This window comes from Ictalurus punctatus, chromosome 2 (assembly GCF_001660625.3).
Source record: "Ictalurus punctatus breed USDA103 chromosome 2, Coco_2.0, whole genome shotgun sequence".
Lineage (NCBI taxonomy): Eukaryota > Metazoa > Chordata > Actinopteri > Siluriformes > Ictaluridae > Ictalurus > Ictalurus punctatus.
Window position 1 is genome coordinate 23,363,704 of NC_030417.2, and position 24,821 is coordinate 23,388,524.

Here is a 24,821-nt window from a genome sequence, read left to right on the forward strand (position 1 = left end):
CCGAGTTTTAAAGTGCTTGTCAGGTAGTCTTACGTACCAACCATGTGAGAGAAGCTCTGAAGGTCTAATTAAGGGCATGTTTGCTGTAAACATCTTTTTGAAATGATAATTCATCGTTCGTTACTTCAAATGTTCTGCTGACAACAGATGAATGATTTATGTGACCTTGACTAATTTATATAAACTTTATATAAAGATAACTTCAAGCAATTCCAGAGTCTGATGGTAGTGCTGGCTGTAATACAAATCACAGGTTTACAGTATTGTGATCTTTTGAAGAAAAAAAAAATGTTTTGGTTACTATGGCAACTAACTTGTTTTGTGCACGTTCCACAACATTTTATGTAACTAAAAATGGATAAAACAACATGATATATCGCTCGTTAATAAATAAGAAGTGCAATGCCTGGCAAATTGGTGAGGTATAAGAGGAATAAACTACTTTGGAATATTTATAAATGATAAGAAAATGAACAATTCCAGAGTAGTAATATCACACCACCCTGTTGTTGACTAGTAGAAAGAATCTCCAATAGAAAATGACACATGGAATTTGACATGGCGATGACATTTTAGATTTACATTCGATTTCATGGGCGGCTGTGGCTCAGGTGGTAGCGCGGGTTGTCCACTAATCATAGGGTTGGCGGCTCGATTCCCGGCCCGCATGACTCCACATGCTGAAGTGTCCATGGGCAAGACACTGAACCCCAAGTTGCTCCCGATGACAACTAGCGCCTTGCATGTCAGCTCTGCTACCATTGGTGTGTTTGTGTGAATGAGACACAGTGTAAAGCGCTTTGTAGAACCGCTAAGGTTAAAAAGCACTCTATAAGTGCAGACCAAATTTGACCAATGCTGTTCATGCCCTCATCATTTACTCAGACAATGACAAAGCACATATGATTTATAAGAAAGCCAATTTAAACATTAGCTCCCGTTCAATTTGCAGAAGGTTCTGCAAAGAATCTCACGCTTTCATTCAGACAAGTCATTAAGAGAGCTCTGGTGCATTGTGCAAATTGGACATGGACGGATTGTACGATTAAGGTGCTTTCCAACAGTGATGACATGCTCAGGGTGAAAAGAGCCAGTGCTGAGAACTTACACATTTTTCCTGTCACATGATCAGAATGGAGAAGAAAAAAAAAAAGAAAAGTGAATGAAGGATAACAAGTTAATGGTGAAAAACCTTCTGAACATCAGCGTCATGTCTCTGCTGAAGCTTCAGCTTCTCCTCTTGGTATTTGGCTTCCAGGACTTTGCTCCTCATTTCAGTCTGAGAAGAAAAAAACAAGAAAAGAAAGATACACAAATTTGTGTCTAAATCCATTTGAAGAGTAAAATAAAACTCCCACTGACACTGCTCAGATTGATAGCAGAACATAAAAGAGATGTGCAGTTTGGTCACTTTGACAGTTTGAGTAATCGAGTGCTTAAAAAGGAGAGCTGTTCGTTATGCAGTAAACGTCTAAGTACCCTATAGCACGGGGTCTCGAACCTTTTTCAGCCAGCGACCCCTTTAACTATAAAATATATTCAGCTGTCCACCTCAGCACAGATTTATTTTACAACCCAACTACTCTATTATGCGGCTCATTTAAATGCGTAAAATAATATTCTTGCCAATTACTGGAGTCACACAGCTGTTTTATTCCTGAACGTTCCACTTACTTTTCCACATGACTGAACCGTTGTTTTTTTAAATCTGTTTTTTGTTAATATAAATTGTGAAAACGACTACAAACTGTCGATTTTATCTGTCATTTCATAGAGTCCATCACCTTTATTAATAGGCACTGTTTCAAAGAGGATCAAATGTTTGCTTGTACAAATATGTCAAAAACAAAAAGCAAACGTTTACATGGGGTGTACTTATTTTTTCACTTGACTGTATATGACTGATAATGGTCATTAGCTACTAAGACGGTACTTCCATATCATGTAGTTTGACTTGCACACAGGTGAGAAAGTGAAAGGGAACGATTGCTGTATGATGACCTTATTTCCCGTAAATACTACACAACCTTCTTGGAAGATCTCGGCATGATGTGTATAGGCGCAATGGCGGTACCCAAATGCGCACATTTGTAAAAAAATAAAATAAATAAATACATAAATAAATAATAAAAATTTACAAGTATAATTTTGAATACACACTTAATTCTGAAAGATTCGGGCACCGTAGTTATACTTTCTCTTGTGTCTTTCAAAAATGAGTTTTTTTGGCCTTAACGCACTCCTGTAGTAAGCAGGTAAATAGAGTTGGTTCATCATAACACACTTTTACGGTTACAAATCATTTTCAACAAAAAAATTCAGAACAAATCAGTATCCCACGTCAGAGAAACATTTAGAAAACAGAAAAAGTCCAAAAATTCATTGTGAACATTTACTTATTCATATTATATAACTAAAAATACCCAATAAAGTTTTGTACTTCTCCTGTAACCCCACAGTTTGAATAATAATTAAAAAAAACATTAAAAAAAACTTTAATTTTTTTTTTTTTTTTAAAGATTTGTTCACGTGAAAGTCATCTGTACAAAGTCAATGAGCAAATCAGCCACAATGTTGTTTCCCTTCACAAAAAGCTATTAAGAAAAAAAAAAAAAAGAAAAGAAAAAAAAAAAGAAAGGAGACCATCTGTTCACTAAGCCTGAGCCAGTTCTGCTCAGACAGGGAAAAAGTAGATGAAAAAATTAACCACCTCTATAGAAACACCACACAGTTCATTAGCATTTCAATCCACCTTTGTTTAAAACCCAAACTCTTCGTGCTTCAACGTGGAAGCCGCGTGCCCTGCTAGTTGGGCTCGCTCTGTGGCACTCGTGTCAATACCAGTGCTGAAGTAAAGAAACCCAAGAGAGTAGTGATTAAATTCCTCTCAACCAGGTCTTGTAATTCGGCTCAATATTTCTGGGATCAAAAGTTCGATGATTTTCAGAGGTGAGCTGCAACGCAGCTTCCCCCAGGTCTTTCAGTTCGCCAAACCCATACAGAGGTCTGTGCACACAAAGGTGTGTGCTCTCTCTTGCACTTTCATAAATATACACATTAATTCAGGTTCGAGCTAACCATTACTGGGTGGGGCTGTTTCTCACTCCCTCGCAGAGACGCCCGGTTTGTACGTCCTTCTGCTGTGTCTCTCAACAACACGGCCGCCAGGCATTCCTGATGTGGCATGTTTGATCTGGCAAGCGCGGCACTTTTGAATAGCGCCTCCCTTGCCCCGGGCCGAGAGCGGACTCCGATCATTCATCGGACAGCCACGACCTTATCAGATCTTCCCTAGGGCACGGAATGGCTTTAGCGAAAACAGAACGATTTACTGCAGATGAATGCTCGCATTGTTCTTTGACGTCGAATGATGTGTGCTCTACAGTACCGACATGATTAGTATTGAGGACCAAACAATTTGTGTGAACAATATCAAATTTGACCATAATGGATAATAATCAGCACGCTGCATGAAAATATTATACACAGACCACAATGTGGAAGTGTTGTAATGGTGCTGCTGGGTGTTTTATGATGGGTGTATCCGAAACAAAACGAAACTTAATTAGGAAGTATTCAGACATACTGTAGGAAGGCCTTCTTATGAGGCATCCCTTCATCTCCCATAATCCCGTTCATCATTTTGGAAGCAGCAGCCAGTATGTAAAATGGTATGAGCCTGGTGCAGTGGGAGAACTATACATAAACTATCTGACTCCAGAACATTCTCACAGAATGTCTGGACCAAGCCGAACACTTGGACACGTCATTCATGTCCCTGTCAGTGACGAGGGGGGAGTACGGGGGCAGTGGGAGGTCCAAAATTTCCCATTATTGTCTATGGGGCTGGAATAACACCATTTTCTGGACATTTCAGGCGAAAAATCCAAAATGCCTTGTGGTTTACTCCTTAAAACGTACGCCATGTTCCCCATTGGTATTCAACTGTATTTTAGGGTTAGCCCCTGTTAGTGCATGCCGGGATCATGGAAAAACTGCGACGTATGCTGACTTTGAAGCCTATCTTGAACGTTTCCTTGCTGAAACCTTTGTCAATACTGACACCCTGACTTCTGAGACACGGAGTTATGAGACAGCGAAGGCAGCTGTCTTTTGCTTACGAAACATGCAATGGCAGTGCAATCACATGCACCAGAAACAGAAAATGTGACACACTGTCATTTTAAAAGTACAATGTGAATATGTGTCAGAATGCACATTAATTTAATATTTTGGGTTGATATTTTGCCCATGACCCCCCCACCACCACCACACACACATCATACATTTACATGCGTATAGTTTGTTGTGTTGCATCTACAGTACTGACACATTTGTTGTAAGTAGTAATTCTCACCTATGTTTATATGACATGTTCATGAAATAGAAAAGATTGTGTGAGCAGAAAAATTTAATTAACGACCTACAGTGGTGCTTTTCTATATTTCAGCAGAAATATAACATAAAACATCATCAGATTTTCACACACATCCTGAAAGTAGACAAAGACAACCCTAATTAAACAAATGAGATGAAAACATTATACTTGAGGAAAATGATCCAATTTTACATATCTGTGAGTGGGAAAAGTATGTAAACCTTTGCTGGTGTGGCCCCTTATGCTGCAGTAACTGCAACTAAATGTTTCTGGTAACTGCTGATCAGTCCTGCACATCGGATTGGATTAGAGGAATTTCAGCCCGTTCTTCAGTACAGAACAGCTTCAACTCTGGGATGTTGGTGGGTTTTCTCATACGAACTGCTTGCTTCAGGTCCTTCCACAACATTTCTATTGGATTAAGGTCAGGACTTTGATTTGGCCATTCCAAAACTTTATTAACTTTATTAACTTTTATTAACATTCCATTAACTTTATTCTTCCTTAACCATTGTTTGGTTGAATGACTTGTGTGCTTAAGGTTGTTGTCTTGCTGCATGATCCACCTGCTCTAAGGTTGTGGATGCCTGTGAGTCTGGCAAGGGATTTAAAAAGATCTCCAAATTATTTGAAATACGTCATTCCACTGTAAGGAAAATCATCTACAAGTGGCGCAGGTTTCAAACAGCTGCTAATTTGTCCAGGACTGGCCATCACAGTAAATTCAGCCCAAGAACAGGCCATCTGATGCAAAAAACAACACCAAAATTTCATCACAGGATCTGCTAAGTCTTGCAACTGTTGGTGTCAAAGTGCATGCTTCTACAATCAGAAAGAGACTGCACAAATTTGACCTGCGTGGGAAAAAGCCTATGCAAGACTACAGTTTGAGCATATCGGCAAAGACCAGGCCTTTTGGAATAATGTGCTCTGGACAGATGGATCAAAGAGTTGTTTGGCCACAGTAACAGTAATGTTTCGCACAGGCCAAAGAGCTTTTCAGGAGAAGCGCCTCATACCAACTGTGAAGCACGGTGGTGGAAATGTTATGGCTTGGGGCTGCTTCACTGTCTCAGGGACTGGACAGCATTCATTGATTCAACAAGATTCACATTCATTGATTCAACAAGAATTCTGCATCATATCAAAGAGTACTTGAAGATAATGTGAGGCTATATGCATGTTTTTTTCTGACTTTATTTGAATGAAATGATTCCAATTTGCCTGCTTTCTGAATGTAATTTCAAAATATCAATGTCCTGGGCACAAAACCAAAGTCTGAGGGGATGATGAGCCATTTTCTATACTTTTAAAGCATAAGCAATTAGAAAAATAACACATACTACCAAGGAACAAAAATGTGTTACATTGTGTGCTGTTTTCATATAACTGCATTTTCTGCTTGCGAGCGATATCCAACATTTTTTCTTCAGTCCACATATCTGGAAACCATCATACTATAGTGCAACAGCTCAGAGTTAAACACTCCATATATGAAAGCATCCTGATAGCACTTTCTCACTTAGCAGACCACTTTCTAAATCTGACCACTATCTTTTAGGGCTGGGTAAAAAAAATATTGATTCTCCGATTTTAATCTATCTTCAATTTAATGAAACGATATGTATTCAGGTAATCCCCGAATCAATCCTTAATGCACGTACTTTACTTGAGAGGATGTGAATATTATCTGTAGTTCACCTCTCATCCTGAAAGGCACCATCTTTCATGCTTTAAATTTTGAAAATGGTTTTCTTTAAGCCATTATTTTTTTATTATTATTATTTTTGATGTTTAAGTTGTTAATGAATTTCACTGTTGCACATTTACAATGTTTTTATTTATTTATTTATTTTTTACAATGTGCATTGTGCAGTTTGTGCTTACCTTGTGTGCACTGTATGCACATATTTATGATTTCTTGTTACAATGTTTGTTACTCAAAATAAAAGTATAAAGTAATTCAATATAATTGTGTGGGCCCTATGGTTAATGTAAATGTGTATTTCAGTAATATAGCTAAGTAGGAGGGTATCAGTTACCAGCATTTATATTAAAACTAGCATTTTTAATGAAATATTGATAACTAATCGATATTGAATCGAATCGAAACCATATATATAAGAATTGATTCGCCAAATTGGTCACAATACCCAGCCCTACTATCTTCAACTCATTTTATCTACTGGTCCAATTCACTGTTACACTGATTGATGTGTTCACACCAGGAAATTAAACCCCCAGTAACGAGGTAATGCATTAGCATGCGAATCAAACTGACTACGTACTACATGTGAGAAAGACATCTCCGACCACAGCCACAAAAAAAAAAACACTCAGATAAGATTCTCGTTAACAGCTCATATCACTCTTGACTGCAAACACACACGGGCGTTTTATGTGATATGAGATTAAGAGGATGATGATGTGCTGAATGAGGCTGCGTGGTTCTCATGAGAACCTGCTCTAGCGAAACCTGCACTTAGCCACCTTAATCTGCCCTACTTTCGAGAAGCCTTGGAAGGCAGCCTTGAATGCTTTCTGGTTTTTGCTTGTGTCTTTTATCCTGTGCGACCAGAGAGACCACAGGAGACTCGTCAGAGGAGAAGATTGCACTGACTGAAGTCATGCATTAAAACAGTCCCTGCTGGCGCAGACGCTAACGTGGGCGGTACGCCGCTTTTTGGTGTTGTTGTTGTTTGTAACGCCTCCAAAAGACACCTTTCAAGCAAAGTTTGTCAAACTACATCAATGGTGGATTGAAAAACTCTTCTTCCTACAGTTGTTGAGGCATGCGACAACTGCTCGTCTCCTCAGTCACACTCCCAGAGACGCCGCAACTTTCTTAGGGGAGAGACAGAATGGGTTGGGGGTGGAGGAGAGATGAAGGCGGTTTGATGGAGGAAGGAAAGATGAGAGTGACAGAAAAAAAAAAAAAAGACAGAACGGCATAGAGCAGCTGTTCTCTTTTTTCCTCAACCCTCAGTGCTTTCACGCTTTTCCTCAGGGAGCACATTTGCAAAACACGCACGCTTTTAGCTCTGTGTTTCTAACTCCGATCGGCTTTAAGAGAAAACCCTTAGTAACAGGTCTATGCTTGGATAAACATTATATGGTTAAAAAAAAAAAAGAAAAAATGGGTATCTGATTGGGTTTACCCGTTTGCTAGACATAATATGACATCTCCACTGCGTTGAAAAACAGGAATAAACAGTTGAATACAGCGTTTGATGTGTCTTGGCAGTTATGTGAGCGATGTGCAAACAGAACATGATGCACAATGAAGCTTATCAGATGCACGCAGCATTCCTTATGCACCTTAATACTAGGACTATTAAAAACGTTTTTCGACATGCCACGGCTGCCATGATCTAATTTCTACAAGCTGAACTGTTAAACTGCAATTTAGGGCAAGTACAAGCAGCTTCCTCATCAAAGACAATGCAACCGTTCTTAAGCAATACCACCAAGTCATCTCTGAGGTCAGTGTGATTTTTAGCTTAAAGGGGGGAAAGAAAAAAAAAATGTGCGCACACACACACACAGAAACACAAAGTCTATCCTTAAATATTCCAAAGTGCCTTCAACCATGCATGCTGGTGCTCATGACTTTCCACAGCCACTTCAGGGCTTTAATGAGACTCATTACAGACTTTCTCTGTGCCAAAAACCTTTAACTTTTTCTTTTTTTGGTACATTTATGCAAATCTCCACCATTTACGATGGTCTTAAGGGAAAAAAAAAAAAAAAAAAAGAATCAGTATGTTCCTCTTATACAATGCTACTCATGTAATACTTCTATGAACAACTGTGGGGGGGGGGGGCACGACAGAGACAAAAATGAGAAATAAACAGTATTAGTTGCAATACAATGAAGCAACATAATCTCCACTCCATAAAATATGAATCATCCAAAAACACACTTTACATTGCATTACATTTCTGGCATTTGGCAGACACTCTTATCCAGAGCGACTTACGGAAATGCTTTGAAGTCTCTAGCAATAAATACATCCTGATACTGGTTCACTGGGTCACAGACTAACAATACTATCAGTCAAAAAGACACTATATTGATGCTTCTAGTAACAGCTCATATACAGGGACAGGGTAGGTGTTCAAAATAATCTAAGGGTGTTTTCACACCTGGCTCATTTGGAGAATTTTCTTCAGTACCTGGTGTGATTTCTCCCTTCGTTAGGTTCTTTTAGACATACATGAACACGGCAATCACGAGCAGATCCGCACCAAACCCCAACAAACAAACAAACTCTGAAGCGGTCCGCTTATGGTGAGAAAGCAATCCGACCCAACCTGTAGGCATAACAATGCATGATGTGAACTGCGTTAGGTAAAAAAAAAAAAGTGTGTTTATTTTACTAATTAACATGAATTGCAGTTTAACATGGACTAAATACGATGTAAAATGCCTCATTGAAATTTGGTCTGACAAACATTTTTCTGAACAATATTCAAAATCGCATAAAAACACAGAGGCTTACAAGGTGAGCGTCTCAAGGAGCTGGGCTTTAATCTGTTGAACAGACAAATTAGACCAATTATAATAACTACAGCTAAAAAAGAAAGCCACAGTAAGCTCACAGAGCAGCCATCTATCCATCTTGATGGATGACTGCTATGGGCAGAACCCCAGATGAGAGACATTTACGTTTCACATTTATGGCATTTGGCAGACGCCCTGACCAGAACGACTTACGTTTATCTCATTTATACAACTGAGCAGTTGAGGGTTAAGGGACTTGCTCAAGGGCAAGCTTGGTAGTGCTGGGATCTGAACTCACAACCTTCCGATCAGTCCAACATCTTTACCACTGAGCTACCACTTCCCCAGTTTACTCACATGTGGCCTGCATAAACACATTTCATCACACAGAGTCTGGTGATGAAATGACTGTTCATAGCTGCTACAGAGTAAGTGATATCAGGAACTAAACCGTCTCACAGATGTTCCACGACATTAAATGTAACTATAAAAAGCACAATGCGTCGTTCATTAAAACATCGTTCATGGACAAGGTTTGGCTTGGCTCGGCTCCCGGCCTTGGATGGCTGTGGCATCATCATCATTTGAACGTGTGTTCTCCGGATGACAGGAACAGCGCTTTTATCTTGCGCTCCTCGAAAGCCCATGATTTATAATCTCACGATCCCCAGAAAAGCATGGGCTCCCTTATGACTCTGGTTCCTCTTTAGCCACAGTTGTTTCTTGCTTGCTCATTAGTGATCTACAGACGATGTCTACTGTGATACAATAATAGACAATGTGTACTGTTAAAAGCACTACGGAAATACAATTTAATGGACAAGATTGTTGGGGTAATTCATGAAGCCCTTTTTGGACACTTTAACATGTATGTATTGGGATAACTATGTGCAACTGGCATTTTCTTCCTGTTTGAAAAATTTCACAAGCCCTGTAAACATGTCTGAATCAATACTAATAACCCTAAAAAAAAAATTGGTCAATAGTTAGATCACTATCAATCCAAGAGGGAAATTCACACAACTAACAGAATAATCTTAATATGATTGATTTCTTTCTTCTTTTATTTATTTATTTATTTATTTTTACATTTGAGGTTCATAAGATGTATTAATGTTCCTGGGTGCCAAATTATCTACCAACACTGAATACTCAATGTGTATAAAACAGAAGAAATTGGGTTTTTATTTTGTATTGGAGATGTGCTAAAATAAATTACACCATGAATGTGCAGAAATGTTCAAATAAAATTCTAGTCAGAAGCTCATAAACATCATCATGCAGCTCACTGGTATGTTTCAGAGCGAGTCAAATAGTGAGGTTGAAGAATCCACCCAAAGGATCCACGGAAACACTGGTGCAAACTAAAACTCATAGATGGCCAGGTTTTATATCACAGCCACTATTCACATTAATTACACAGGTAGATGTTGCCCTGTCCATAGGTATAGGTAGGCATAGCTAATATACAGTGCTGTGAAAAAATATTGCCCCATCCTGATTTCTTCGGTTTTTGTGTGTCTCTCATACTAAATTGTTTCAGAAATTAAAACAAAATCTAGGATAAATCAAAGGCCTGACCTGAGTAAACACAAAATATCGTTTTTAAATGATAATGTTATATATTGAAGCAAAAAAGTTATCTAATATCAACTGGGCCTGTGTGAAAATATATTTGCCCCCATAGTTACAAATTCCTCAAATCTATGAAACTGCATTCATAATGGGGTTCAGCTGGACTAGACACAAGCAGGCCTGATTACTGCAAACCCTGTTCAATCAAATCAACACTTAAATAGAACTTTTTCAACAACATGAAGTTGGTTAAAAGGTCTTACCCAGTAACACATTATGCCAAAGTTGAAAGAAATTTCAGAAATGATGAGGAAGAAGGTGATTGAAATACATCAGTCTGGGAAGGGTTAAAAAGCTATTTCAAAGGCTCTGGGACTCCAACGAACCACAGCGAGAGACATTATCTCCAAATGGAAAAACTCAGCACAGTAGTGAACCTTCCCAGAAGTGGCCGACCTTCCAAAATTCCTCCAAGAGCACAGCAACTACTCATCCAGCAAGACACAAAAGCACAACATCAAAGGACCTACAGGCCTCTCTTCTACCAATAAAGGTCACTGTTCATGTCTCCACTATCAGAAAGACACTGGGCAAAAATGGCATCCATGGATGAATGGCAAGGTGAAAACCACTGCTAACCCAGAAGAACATTAAGCCTCTTCTGAATTTTGCCAAAACACACCTCGATGATCCTCAAACCTTTTCAGAGAATGTTCTGTGGATTGATGAGTCAAAAGTGGAACTGTTTGGAAGACAGGGGTCCCGTTACATCTGGCATAAACCAAACATAGAATTCCACAAACAGAACATCATGTTCTTTGTATTTTTTTTTTTTTGTTCTATGTATTTATTGTTTTGCACTCGTCTCACAGTGTTGTGTATTTGCACTTTAAGTAGTCTTCCCTATTGTTGCACCATGGTACCGAAGAAACGCCATCCCGTTCCAATGTATACAAGCTATCTAGAGGAATGACAATAAAAAAACACTTGACTTGACACGTACAGTCAAGCATGGTGGTGGAAGTGTGATGATGTGGGGATGCTTTGCTGCTTCAGGACCTGGGCAACTTGCAATAATTGAGCGAAACATGAATTCTGCTCTCTACCAGAAAATCCTAAAGGAGAATGTCATCACAACTGGATTATGCAGCAAGACAATGATCCAAGGCATAGGAGTAAATCCTGGTCCTAGAAGTAAATGAAATACTGATCTCCACGAAAGCGTTTGGTTGCAGTTATTGCTGCTAATGGTGACACAACCAGATTTTAGGTTTAAGGGGGCAATTAGATTTCACATCTGTAATTGGTGTTGGATAACTTTTTTTGCTTCAATAAAAATAGATAAATAAATAACTGTATTGTGTGTTTACTCGGGTTGCTCGTGTGTTATGTTGTATTTCATTTGAAAATCTAAAATATTTTGTATGAGATATGCACAAAAACAGAAGAAATCAGGATAAATACTTTTTTTTTTCCACAGCACTGTAGCTACCCTATAGGTAACAAAGGTGCCCTATATTATATTACGTTCAGGCATATTTTTTTTCCCCCGACCTGTATATGAAACACATCCCAAGTGATCTATACTCTGAAAATAATGTACATTTCTCTGTATTTCAATTCCCAAGCCCGTCCTCTGCACGCCACATTAATATTTATTACACAATACCACAGTCCAGTTGAGTTCTCCAATTGGACTGGTCAGAAGTTGATTACTTTTCTACAACAGTATGAGTCTGACAGTAGGTTGGCTGCAAGATCCCACGTGTACACTAATGTGCTCGAGGAGGTGATTATTTAGCACTTTTGGCAGGAGTCTCCGGTGTCAGCACTTTGTAGCATTCAGCAGTAAAGCTGTTGCTTTATTTTTCTGACACAGGAAAGGAAGAAGAGCGTTGCCATTTCTGTATAACATAAGAAGCGGCATAGTTTTTTGTTTAATTGCCTTCAAGAATAACAAAAATTTAAAAAACGGGGGCTGGTGAGACAACAACATTAAGAACTGCTATAACATAAGTGACAACAACTAACTTGATTACATTACATGCAACAATAAATGGATCAAATGTATGAAGTGCTGTGTACAAATTTGGGATGTGCTGTTGCGGGAAAATAATCAACTCTATTAAGAGTCAGGTTGCCTCCCTATTGTTGATTATTATGTTGATTATTTTCCTGTAACAGCACATGCCATATATTATTGTCTACATAGCTGACACGCCCAAGTTCTGAAATATGTCTGCTGCTTCTCATCACTACTCATATGAGCACAAACTGGCAGAATATGAGGAAAGGAAAGAGCAAACCTGCAAGGCAGAAGGCATTTCTGAGTACAAATTGGTAACACTTTAGAATTTTGCATCATTTTGTTTAACTTTTTATTTTTGCAAATATATCAGTTTCATTGTTAGGAAATGTTTTTAAGACTCACTAGCTAACTCATTTGAACATTAGCAAGTGATGCTAATGTGTGTGGAAATCATGTGCGATAGTTATTTGCAAAATAAAAAAAATGTGATTGATTGGTGCGTTCATCGTTCAGTAACACGATACAGTAATGTTCTGTTGAATGAAAGTGGCAGTGTTTTCTTTTGTCTTAAAGTTCAGTGTTGTGCAACTTCATGTTATTTACTTACTTAAAGTGTGGTTTAAAGTAGAACACGTTTTAAATGATTATGCTGCTCTTTCTGTTAATTACCTCATTCATTATTATTTGAGAAATTTGGGAAATAATTTGATTCCAAAGGTTTATCAACATGTCTGAAAACATGGAAACTTTTTTTTTTTGGCAGTGGTGGCTCAGTTTTTTTTTTGAGCTCTGGATTGTTGATCTTGGGGTCAGGGGTTCAAGTCTCAGCACTGCCAGGCTGCCACTGCTGGGCCTTTGAGCATGGCCGTTGAACCAATCTGCTCCAGGAGTGCTGCACGTTGGCTGACCCTGCGCTCTGACCCCTGCTTCCTGGCAAGCTGGGATATGCGAAGAAAGGAATTTCACTGTACTTTAATTTATATTGTGACAAATAAAGGCTTCTTCTTCTAATGCCAAAACATATCACTTAATAAGCAAAGCAATTAGGTGAGTAAGAGATGCTTACTTTTAGGGGACTAAACCATGCCCATCAACTTTGTTTTCCCACAAAATTTGAACTGTCAAAGGAAAGCACTGGTTTCTACCAAGCCAAACTACCAGAGAGTGTTCTTTATTTACTGAAACGTTTCCATGACAGTTTTCTTCAATATTACATGTCATACAGTTGCTCGTGGGCAATGCTAGCTAATAAGGAACTTATGCAACACTCCAGTTTAGTGTTGTCCAAACAGAATGACTAAGAGTTTAAACATTTTTAGTCTATTTATAAAAGCACAAGTGTTAGGAACTCTATTACTGAAGGCACTAGATATATTTCTCTAAAACTCCTGAAGCCACAGCCTGTTTGCTGGCAGCGATTCTACTTTCATGTTTCAGTGCTGTGGCCTGAGGGGGTCTTAGAAAGGCTGGATATGAGGAGCTGCCGACTGAGCGATGGAGATGGCTGTCTACACACATGTACAAGTGACTCAGTGTCTCCCACTGCTGGACAGACGCACACAGTGCACGCAGCAATACAGTGCACTCAAAACAGCTCAAACACAGCGTTTAACAGTCAAACCCATGAACAACCATTTACACGGGGACTTGAATGACAAACACTATACATAAACGAATAAAAAAAATTAAAAACAGGGCAGTCTTAGACATGGTAAATTTTTCTGTAAGGACATGTTTAACATTTTTGGAAAGAGTCTCCAGTGTCTGAAGGAAACCTGCAACTTCAGGACAAGGAAAGGACAGAGGACTCTTGTTGAAAGTAAATATAAACAAATGAAAGGTTAATTGCTGTGGCATAAGAGTAATACAACACTTCGGATCATGCTGTTATTGGTATATAAAATACCACTTCGGGGTGGTAACACCTCTCCACCACCTCAATGTTAATTACATTCTTATAACAGCATGACCAGCATTTTTTTTATTCCTCGCAGCTGATGTTCATCTTGAATTGTGCTTCCTCAATTAAAAATAAAAAAAACTATTCTACTGCAACACTGGGGACCATAGATGGGATAAAACAGTACTAGGCAGCCGCATTAATTAAACTAACAAGGCTAAATGTTTCATTGGATTCTTCAGCAGCTAGCTACTACTGAATCATGTAGCGTGTATCTATTTTCACTGACTAGCATCATCACACTAATAAATCCTTTATTTTCTTAAGCAGGGATGTTGAATCTCATGTTGACAACCAAGTGTCCTTACTTTTTCCAAAAACATTCTGATTTTCAAAAAACAGAGCCACAAGCCAAAATGTACAGAAGAACAGAATATGCACGCAAAAGAGTTTACAACATCACCATCTGTGACAGCAGAGAGATGATGTTCAGTAACCAGATCCACATGCTGCAAGGCTGCCCGAGTGACTGGCTTTACTGTGTCTCACAAATGTTAACTCTTACATACAAACGTACACCGTTTTCGTTTCACTGCAAGTTATATACCAGGGGTGTCCAATCTTATCCGTAAAGGGCCGGTCTGGGTGCAGGTTTTCATTCCAACCAAGCAGAAGCCACACCTGAGTCTATTGAAAGCCAAATTCAACTGATTAAACAGGTGGAGTCAGGTGTGGCTCCTGCTTGGTTGGAATGAAAACCTGCACCCACACCGGCCCTTCCCGGATAAGATTGGACACCCGTTATATACTGTATTTAATTCAAATCAATTAAATTTACCTGTATAGCGCTTTTAACAATGGACATTGTCTCAAAGCAACTTTACAGAAACATATAAACACAGGATACAGATTTTAAGAAGGGAACCCATCCTCATCTGGGTAACAATGGATAGTGTGAAAGTGAAGGAAAGTTCATTATGGTTTTTATATGAAGTCTATTTTGTAACTGAGGACGTGACCAATAAAAATCTTGAATCTTACTAATGGTAAATAATAAGTTTGCATCACTGTTACTGTGAGAGAAACTGACAACTTCCAGGGAAATATTCTGGAGTCTAGAAATGCAACTGACATTTAACTAAGGATTGGACAGTCTCCGAGTATGAGCTTTAGTCAAGCAATAGTAGTAGTGAGATCCCTAGTTATACAGCCCGGTGTAAGCAATACAGCATTTAACCAAGCACAGAGTAACAAATAAAAAAGTAACCTGTGAACTTGTATAACTCAATATAACAGTTCTGTTTCCATGCAAGCCAGGAATTTTAGTGAAAGAAAATAGAAAAGCGGGGAAAACATTATTCCGTTAAGAAAGATCAAATGATACTGAACATTTGATTAGAAAACACATGGCGTTATTCCTGTTTTATGTTTTAATATTGTTCATGACAATATGGTAACTCCAATTTAAAGCAAACTTTATTTATATGGTTTCACATATAAACATGTAGGGTATAGCCTCCTGATGATTGTTCCTTATTAATGAATAGTTTAACTGTCTATTTGGTTGCATACTACAGTAAGAGAGTAAATATATTCATCAAATATACTTACATACATTCATGTTAAAAAATAACAGGGTTCATGCAGAGGCTTCATAATTATATTCCAGGACTTTTTAAGCACTATTTTCTGTTTTTGTTTTCAAGGACTATACAAAAGATGTCATTCATACATATTCTTATATATTATAATAATAAAACACAAACAATTTTTATATGGCGCCGTTTCCCAGCCTTGCTGAACTAAATTTGCATTCCCCAGACATTGCTTCGTCTTCACCATAATGTCAGTATACTCCAGGTGAGTGACAGGAGCACTGTTGCCAACAACTTTCAATAGAAATTTGCTAAATGTTGCTAGATCATGTTATGCACTAATTAGCATATTCATTACATCATCGCATATTTGCCTTCTGCCTAGTATTAGCCTTTTACATACGTTTACTTCTGCGGTCTGTGCTCGCATGGTCTATTTTAATACAGCCAAATTCCTACTAAAGCGGTTCTCATTTACGTATTTTTCTGTTTCTGTTGTCAGACAACATAACGAGTATGAAACATTGACTGAAACGCGGCGTATTAAGAGTACATGTTAACCATCAGTCACTTCCAAGCCATTTCCATGCTGCTGCTCTGCACTGCTAAAATCCTGATTTTAGAACCGGTACTGCAGTACTGCCCACGCTCTTCTACGGAAAGTAGATAAGCTTTGTCCAAAAAGTCGCTAGATTTGTCTATGCATGGGCACAGACTCACCCAAACAGGACAGTTGATGATTAGGGGGAAAATAAATCTCCTGGTCATTTTCTAGTCTTCAACAGTCCAGTTTGGGTGAGTCTGTGCACATGATAGTGTCAGATTTCTTGTTCTTGGCTGACAGGAGTGGAACCTGATGTGGTCTTCTACTATTGTAGATCATACATCTCAAGGTTTAATGTGTTGTGTGTTCTGAGATGCTTTTCTGCTCAACATGGTTGTAGCGAGTGCTTATTTGAGTTACTATAGACTTCCTGTCTGGTCATTCTCCTCAGATCTCTCTCATGAACAAGGCGTTTCCCCACACAGAACTGTCGCTCATTCAGTGTTATTTTATTTTTCGCACCATTCTGTGTAAACTCTAAAGACTGTTGTGTGTGAAAATCCAAGGAGATCAGCAGTTATTTCAGTATTATAAAATACTCAAACCAGCCCATCTGGCACCAACAATTAAAGCCACAGAGATCACATTCTGCGCATGACTTGCATCTGCATGAGTTTAAGCATTGCACCGCTGCCACATGATTGAATGATGACATAACTGCATGAACGTGCAGGTGTACAGGTGTTCCTTAAAGTGGGCGCCGAGTGTGTACACACAGTAAGGTCCAAAAAGTCAGAGCACAGATTAGCCAGGAGGAAACTCTGACCTTTTGTACAAAGCAGTTAACATAGTGAATATCACAAATGTTCTTACATTTAAATTGCGACCTAGATATAGTGCAGAATCCTGAATATAACATTTATCAGATATTGAACATTTGTTTTCTTTGTATTAAATATGTCAAAATTCTAAACCCTTCTGTTTATTTCCAATTTTATATGTGGTCTCAGACTTTGGGACCGCATGTGACATGCTTTTCTACTCACCACGGGTGTAAATAGTGATTATTTGAGTTACTACAGACTTCCTGTCAGCTTGAACCAATCTGGCCATTCTCCTTTGACCTTTGATCTCAACAAGGAGTTTCCACACAAAGACCTGCTGCTTTTTGGTTTTTTGCACCATTCTGTGTAAAATCTAGTGAAAATCCCAAGAGATCAGCAGTTCCAAAATACTCAAACCAGCCCAGTCTTGCATAACAACCACATTACAGTCAAAGCCACTGATATCACATTCGATGTTTAACTGAAACTTTTGACCTGTATCATGTGCTGCTGCCACATGATTGGCTGATTGGATAATTGCAGGAATGAACCGTGGAAAAGGTGTTCCTACAGTAATAACATGGGATAACACACACACACACACACACACACACACACAGGTTTTAATCTCATCAAAACGTACAAAACTATAAAAACACCAGGTAATAGTACTATCTGAAGTCAGTGTGTCCCTTTTCCCTTTTCAAATACTGTCAGAGAAAAAGAAGTTGCAAGGAAGAAAGAATGTGAGATAGTGGGTGTGTGCGATAGAGAATGCTATAGTGATTGAGAGAATGTAAGAGACAAAGGGAGAAAGAGGGAAAAAAATGAAAGATTCAGCCAGCAGGGCTTTTTTTCTCCTTGAAGCGGAAAAAAATTGGAACGGAATCAGTAGGGGGAGCAGAATAAATCTGTGTTTAAAGGGGTCTTTTGGCAGGAGAGGGACTAGAGATGAGTGCAGGAAATAGTGTGCAGCACTATAACTTTACCCTCTCCTCCCTCTCAGCCCAATACACTGCTGCCATTTCAATCATAGACAGTAAAAGCCCAGTCATGCACCATTTCCCCGCATGAAAGCCTGGTGGCTTCTGAGAAGCTTTTCACTCACCTTTCTAGAATTACTAGGACGCCTTTCTACTCCTGTATGTGCACTTGCTAGTGCTAATCACCACATTCCTAATTTCAGCGTGCAGTTTTATGGCCTTTGAAGAACGGAAAAATGGAGGTATACTCGCTAGACTGTATTGTATGAATAACCCAAAGACACTTTGGATGACAAATTTTCCAGTCACTCAGGGCAGTTAAGATTACTGTGGTTTAAGCCCAGTCTCCAGTAGGGATTATACAGCCTAGTTGACTAATACAGTCCCTAGTCACTAGTGCTGTAGTTTTGCATTTGGTGGAAAAACCAGTGAGGCAGATGGAAATGAGATGCAGGCAGATGGTCAAGAAAAACAGGCTAGATATCCTTTGTTAGATGAAGACAAAACAATTCTGCAGTTATCTAAACAAGACTATGCTGGAAAAAAAAATATATATATATATATATATATATATATATATATACGCACACACACACACACACACACACACACACACACACACACACACACACACACAGAGTATCTCACAAAAGTGAGTATACCCCTTACATTTTTGTAAATAGTCTACAGACTCTTTTTATAAAGAGTCTATAGCTTGTGTAACAGTGTAAATTTGCTGTCCCCTCAAAATAACTCAACACAAAGCCATTAATGTCTAAACCGCTGACAACAAAAGTGAGTACACCCCTAAGTGAAAATGTCCAAATTGGGCCCAAAGTGTCAATATTCTGTGTGGCCACCATTATTTTCCAGCACTGCCTTAACCCCTCTTGAGCATGGAGTTCACCAGAGCTTCACAGGTTGCCACTGGAGTCCTCTTCCACTCCTCCATGACGACATCACGGAGCTGGTGGATGTTAGAGTCCTTGTGCTCCTCCACCGTCCATTTGAGGATGCCCCACAGATGCTCAATAGGGTTTAGGTCTGGAGACATGCTTGACCAGTTCAATACCTTCACCCTCAGCTTCTTTAGCAAGGCAGTGGTCATATTGGAGGTGTGTTTGGGGTCGTTATCATGCTGGAATACATGCTGGGATCATGCTCTGCTTCAGTAGGTCACAGTACATGTTGTCATTTATGGTTCCCTCAATGAACTGTAGCTCCCCAGTGCCTGCAGCACTCATGCAGCCCCAGACCACGACACTCCCACCACCATGCTTGACTGTAGGCAAGACACACTTGTCTTTGTACTCCTCACCTGGTTGCCGCCCCACACGCTTGACACCATCTGAACCAAATAAGTTTATCTTGGTCTTATCAGACCACAGGACGTGGTTCCAGTAATCCATGTCCTTAGTCTGCTTGTCTTCAGCAAACTGTTTGCGGGCTTTCTTGTGCATCATCTTTGGAAGAGGCTTCCTTCTGGGACAACAGCAAACCAATTTGATGCAGTGTGCGGCGTATGGTCTGAGCACTGACAGGCTGACCCCCCACCCCTTCAGCCTCTGCAGCAATGCTGGCAGCACTCATACATCTATTTCCGAAAGACAAACTCTGGATATGACGCTGAGCACGTGCACTCAACTTCTTTGGTCTGTCCTGTTTGGTCTGAGTGGAACCTGTCCTGTTAAACCGCAGTATGGTCTTGGCCACTGTGCTGCAGCTCAGTGTCAGGGTCTTGGCAATCTTCTTATAGCCTAGGCCATCTTTATGTAGAGCAACAATTCTTTTTTTCAGATCCTCAGAGAGTTCTTTGCCATGAGGTGCCATGTTGAACTTCCAGTGCCCAGTATGAATGAGTGTGCGATCGATGACACCAAATTTAACACACCTGCTCCCCATTCACACCTGAGACCTTGTAACACTAACAAGTCACATAACACCGGGGAGGGAAAATGGCTAATTGGGCCCAATTTGGACATTTTCACTTAGGGGTGTACTCACTTTTGTTGCCAGCAGTTAAGACAATAATGGCTGTGTGCTGAGTTATTTTGAGGGGACAGCAAATTTACACTGTTACATAAGCTGTACACTCACTACTTTACATTGTAGCAAAGTGTCATTTCTTCAGTGTTGTCACATGAAAAGATATAATCAAATATTTACAAAAATGTGAGGGGTGTACTCACTTTTGTGAGATACTGTGTGTATATATATATATATATATATATATATATATATATATATATATATATATATATATATATATATATACACGTTTTCCCCCCCCCCGAGCACAGTCTTATTATTACTGTGAAGGAGCAGTTTCAGAGCCACGGGTTGCACAACACTATCCAGTCCCACTCAGCCAGTTTAGACTTAAATCATTGGTGCATGCTAGCTCAAAAAGACTGATCCAGGCATGTTTCTTGATGCTGCTTAGGCAGGGGGTGAACATGGCCAAAAACCCTCCCAGATGCTGCTGTAGGCACTACATCCTCCATCCATCATTAAACTACAATGAGCTTCCATGCGGCATGATCTCAGTTTCAGAATCAACGATTCCACAGGAATACATTCTAAGAATTGGTACATCCTTAAATTGTTTAATATGATACAGATTTATTCCTTTCCACAACTGCGCCAATTTATTGACTTTTATACTATAGTTTACATTTACGGCATTTGGTGGACACCCTTATCCAGAGCGACTTACAGTTATCTCATTTATACAACTGAACAGCTGAGGGTTAAGGGCCTTGCTCAAGGGCCCAGCAGTGGTAGCTTGGCAGTGCTGGGATTTGAACTCTCAACCATCCGATCAGTATTAGAAATATGGTGACAAGTTGATTACTGTACTGTTACCTTCATTAAACCTTAAACCATAGCAATTATTCTAAACAGACATTTAGACAGATTTACAGGTAGGGCTGGGCAATATAACAATAATATTATATCACGATACTTGAGAACATTTCTATGATATATGATGCGCATCATAATATATAATTTAGCAAACAAACTGTCTGCAAAACATGAGTTTGATGATACTCTTCTTTATTGCCTAAATATATATATATATATATATATATATATATATATATATATATATATATATATATATATATATATATATATATATACACACACACACACATATATATATACATATATATATCTCAAATCAATGGCATCCATTCAGTATAATTTAGTTTGTAATTATTAAAAACATTTTTTTTAAAAATACACCACCATACCAACAATAACTCAGAAAAGTGTATCGTGTAATCATTTATCATGATATCGATATATCACCCAGCCCTATTTGCAGCACAGTATATTCTGATATTTGGTCATTTTTCGTCAAAGACTTCTTTTTGTATTAGATCAAACTCCTTTCTCTCCCTGAGAAAATGTAAATGTGTGTGTGTGTGTGTGTGTGTGTGTGTGTGTGTGTGTGTGTGTGTGTGTGTGTGTGTAGAGGGTTAAGGCATGCTCAGTTTTATATTTATCAGTACGAGAGTGAGCAGCGACATCAAAGAGAAGCTGCCTCTATAGGATTTTCGGCTTAAGCAAACATAACAGAGAAAAACGATCATCATAACACTGTCTTTTTTTTTTTTTTTTTTACAGAATCTTTTAAAAGGCCGTTTGGGATCAGAGTCTCAAAAACAAGCAGAACCTGTAGAGAGCATTTAGCCAGACTTCCTTTAAGCACTCCGGCTTGTCACGTGGTGTGTGAAAAGGACTGACAATCATCTGGCATTTCGTTAATTTCTAAGTCAAAATAGCTGACAAACCTTGACAGTTTTGAAGCGCAACGTTCAGAGGAAGCAGGAAGTGTGCTTGCATGTACTGAACAACTAAAAATAAATACTGATGTCTGACAATGGGAAAAATCTACATGATTCAGTCAATAATCAGATTTATTAATATCAACTCTGAGTAGTGAAGCTTTTCAATTAATTTCCCAGTAGTCTGGTGGTAGTATTATATATTAAATACATCTACACATTAATGCGCTATATACATCTACACATTTATGAGCTATATACATCTACACATTTATGAGCTATATACATCTACATGTTAATGAGCTATATACATCTATATACTGTACATATACATACAGTCCAGTGTTAGTTGGTTGGAATCACAGATGACTCAAGGCTCCTGGCTGCAAAACAGTCTGATCTCGAGTCACTATACATAACTGAATCTTCGAGGTTACACTATTTTGATCTACTTGTACACATAGGCAGATAAAGAAAATGAAAGATAACAGATAAACAGTATACAAGTGGGATAACTGCTGAAATCACAGCCCATTCGTCATTCTTTGGATTACCGAGTTATCTGGGTTAGTTTGTTGGGGATTTGACACAACACCGGAGTTTGCCCTTCTTTAAAAGTTATCAGACTTGCTCCAGTGCTTACGAGTTCTGTAGCTTTGATGTAATATCTAAAATCTCAATTGAGATTGAGCGTGATGTGGAAATCAAGGCCACAACACAAGCTTTTTTTCCCTTTCGTACCATTACTTTGCTATTGCAAAGTAAATCTAAGTTCTCAAATTCATAAAATTTGCTAACATATTTTGCTTTGCACACTTTCTGACCATGGTGCTCTGTGTATTCGGGTATTTTGCGCACCAAAAGGAAAAAAAAAAAAAGATTTTTCCCATTTCAAGTTATATTATGACTAGTACATGTAGCGTGTTATCATGGATTTGTCAAGTAAAGAAAAAGAGCTGGGCTCAGATCACAGGATTAGTGTGCATGTAAACACACCCTGTGACAGAATTCAGTGGAATGCAATTGGGGCTGCCGAACAGAAAGTCTCAAATGAACCAGACTACACATTTAGGGAATTGGTGCCTACCTCCTTATCTCGTTTGTAATCGGGAGGCTCATCGGTAAGGGTGCTACTTTTTCTTAGGCTTGATTTTGGGTAAATCTATTAGAGAAAGAAAGAGAGAGATGGGATGAGCAGAGTAGAAATCATCAAAGCAACCTCACTTCCTGCCCTTCTTTTCCCCTCCACTAAGAAGCCTTGGCACTTACCGGAGACAGGGGAATAGGGTTCTCGCGCAAATACCTGGGGTTTTCGATCTGCAAAAATAAAACAATGCAACAAGGCCTTAACTCTCCTCCTTTTTTGGCAAGGCGCTTCTGCTCCCTCCACACTTCCCCTCCCGCTCCAACCTCCATTTATCTATCATAAACAAAGTAGGCCGACTTCAAAGGGCGGCACTTAAACACACTCTCTTCCCTAAACTCTGTGTGTTTACGCAGAAGAATACCAAGGGTCATTTCAAGGCATTGTGTGCTTTCAAACCATTTCCGTTTCTTTTTTGGACTGTATGTTTTTTCCCCCCCTCTGGGTTTTGGCTTTTGTCAACAGTGCCCACATAAACACACACAAACAGAACCAACGCATCTGGGTGCTTTGATTACACGGTGAGGAAGACGACTAGGACTGAAGGAGGCTGGATGACTTTTGAAAGCCGTCCAGACGTCGCTCATGGAGGAGACAGACGGATCGAGAGAATGAAAGTAAGCTGTCTGGACAGCACGGACATAAAGGCAGGGGAGAAAAGGCAACTTCGAAAGACTGCAGATTCCTTCTAACATCGAAAAAACAGAGACAGAGTGTTAAATCATAGAAAAGCAGAAACTCGCACACTGCCTAGTCCAGTCCATCTCAATTAGCTTGCCACCACGTTCACACAGCAACACATTCAACATTTAAAAAGTGTATCCAACTGAAAGGTGCGCTGATAAACCACAGACACTGCTAAACACTAATTCTTATAGCTTTACAAACTCTCTAGACTCAAGAATGTGGAATGTGTGATCAGGGCAAGGGGATTTGTATAATGTCATCGTTCTGTACGTGTATTTCACACATAAATACACACATTTGCGAGTTGTGTATTTCAGGGCATCTTGTAAATCTGCCCCTGCGTACAAATATGAAAGACCGTGGGAGGAAGAGAGAGAGGCAGACTAAACTGTCTCCATACACTGGCTCCAAAAGCAGGAGTCTGTTACCAAGAGCTGTTTGTTTAACTGATCAGGGCAGGAATATGATGAGGTGTTTTGATGTGTCCTCATAACGATTTCCTTTTCCTGTTATCACTTAGCAGCTATAAGAACTCTGTTTTTTTTAATAAGACCAAAAAAAAAAACCTGGCTTGTCAAGTAACCATCCAGCCAGCCATCCATTTTCTATACCGCTTATTCTACTGGGTCATGCGGAACCTGGAGCCTATCCCAGGGAGCATGGGGCACAAGTCAGGGTAACAATCCATCGCATACACATTCACACACCCATTCATACACGACGGACACTTTGGACATACCAATCAGCCTACATGTCTTTGGATTGGGGGAGGAAACAGGAGTACCCTGAGGAAAACCCTGCAGTACAGGGAGAACATGTAAACTCTGCACACACAGGGCTGTGGTGGGAATCAAACCCCCAACC

At 39.3% G+C, this 24,821-nt stretch overlaps 1 protein-coding gene across 7 annotated transcripts in view; it reads right to left on the minus strand.

The window, feature by feature from the left end:
• Nucleotides 1–24,821, minus strand: part of cep112 (centrosomal protein 112) — a 147,328-nt gene that overhangs the window by 98,196 nt on the left and 24,311 nt on the right. For 5 of the 7 annotated variants that reach the window (XM_017451134.3, XM_017451107.3, XM_017451153.3 and 2 more), the window contains exons 7-9: nucleotides 23,396–23,443; nucleotides 23,214–23,288; nucleotides 1,193–1,279 (exon numbers count right to left, since the gene is read on the minus strand). In XM_017451134.3, the coding sequence (XP_017306623.1) occupies nucleotides 1,193–1,279; nucleotides 23,214–23,288; nucleotides 23,396–23,443 (210 nt within the window). The remainder of the gene's footprint in view (nucleotides 1–1,192; nucleotides 1,280–23,213; nucleotides 23,289–23,395; nucleotides 23,444–24,821) is intronic. The other 2 variants (XM_017451124.3, XM_017451144.3) reach the window with 2 other exon arrangements.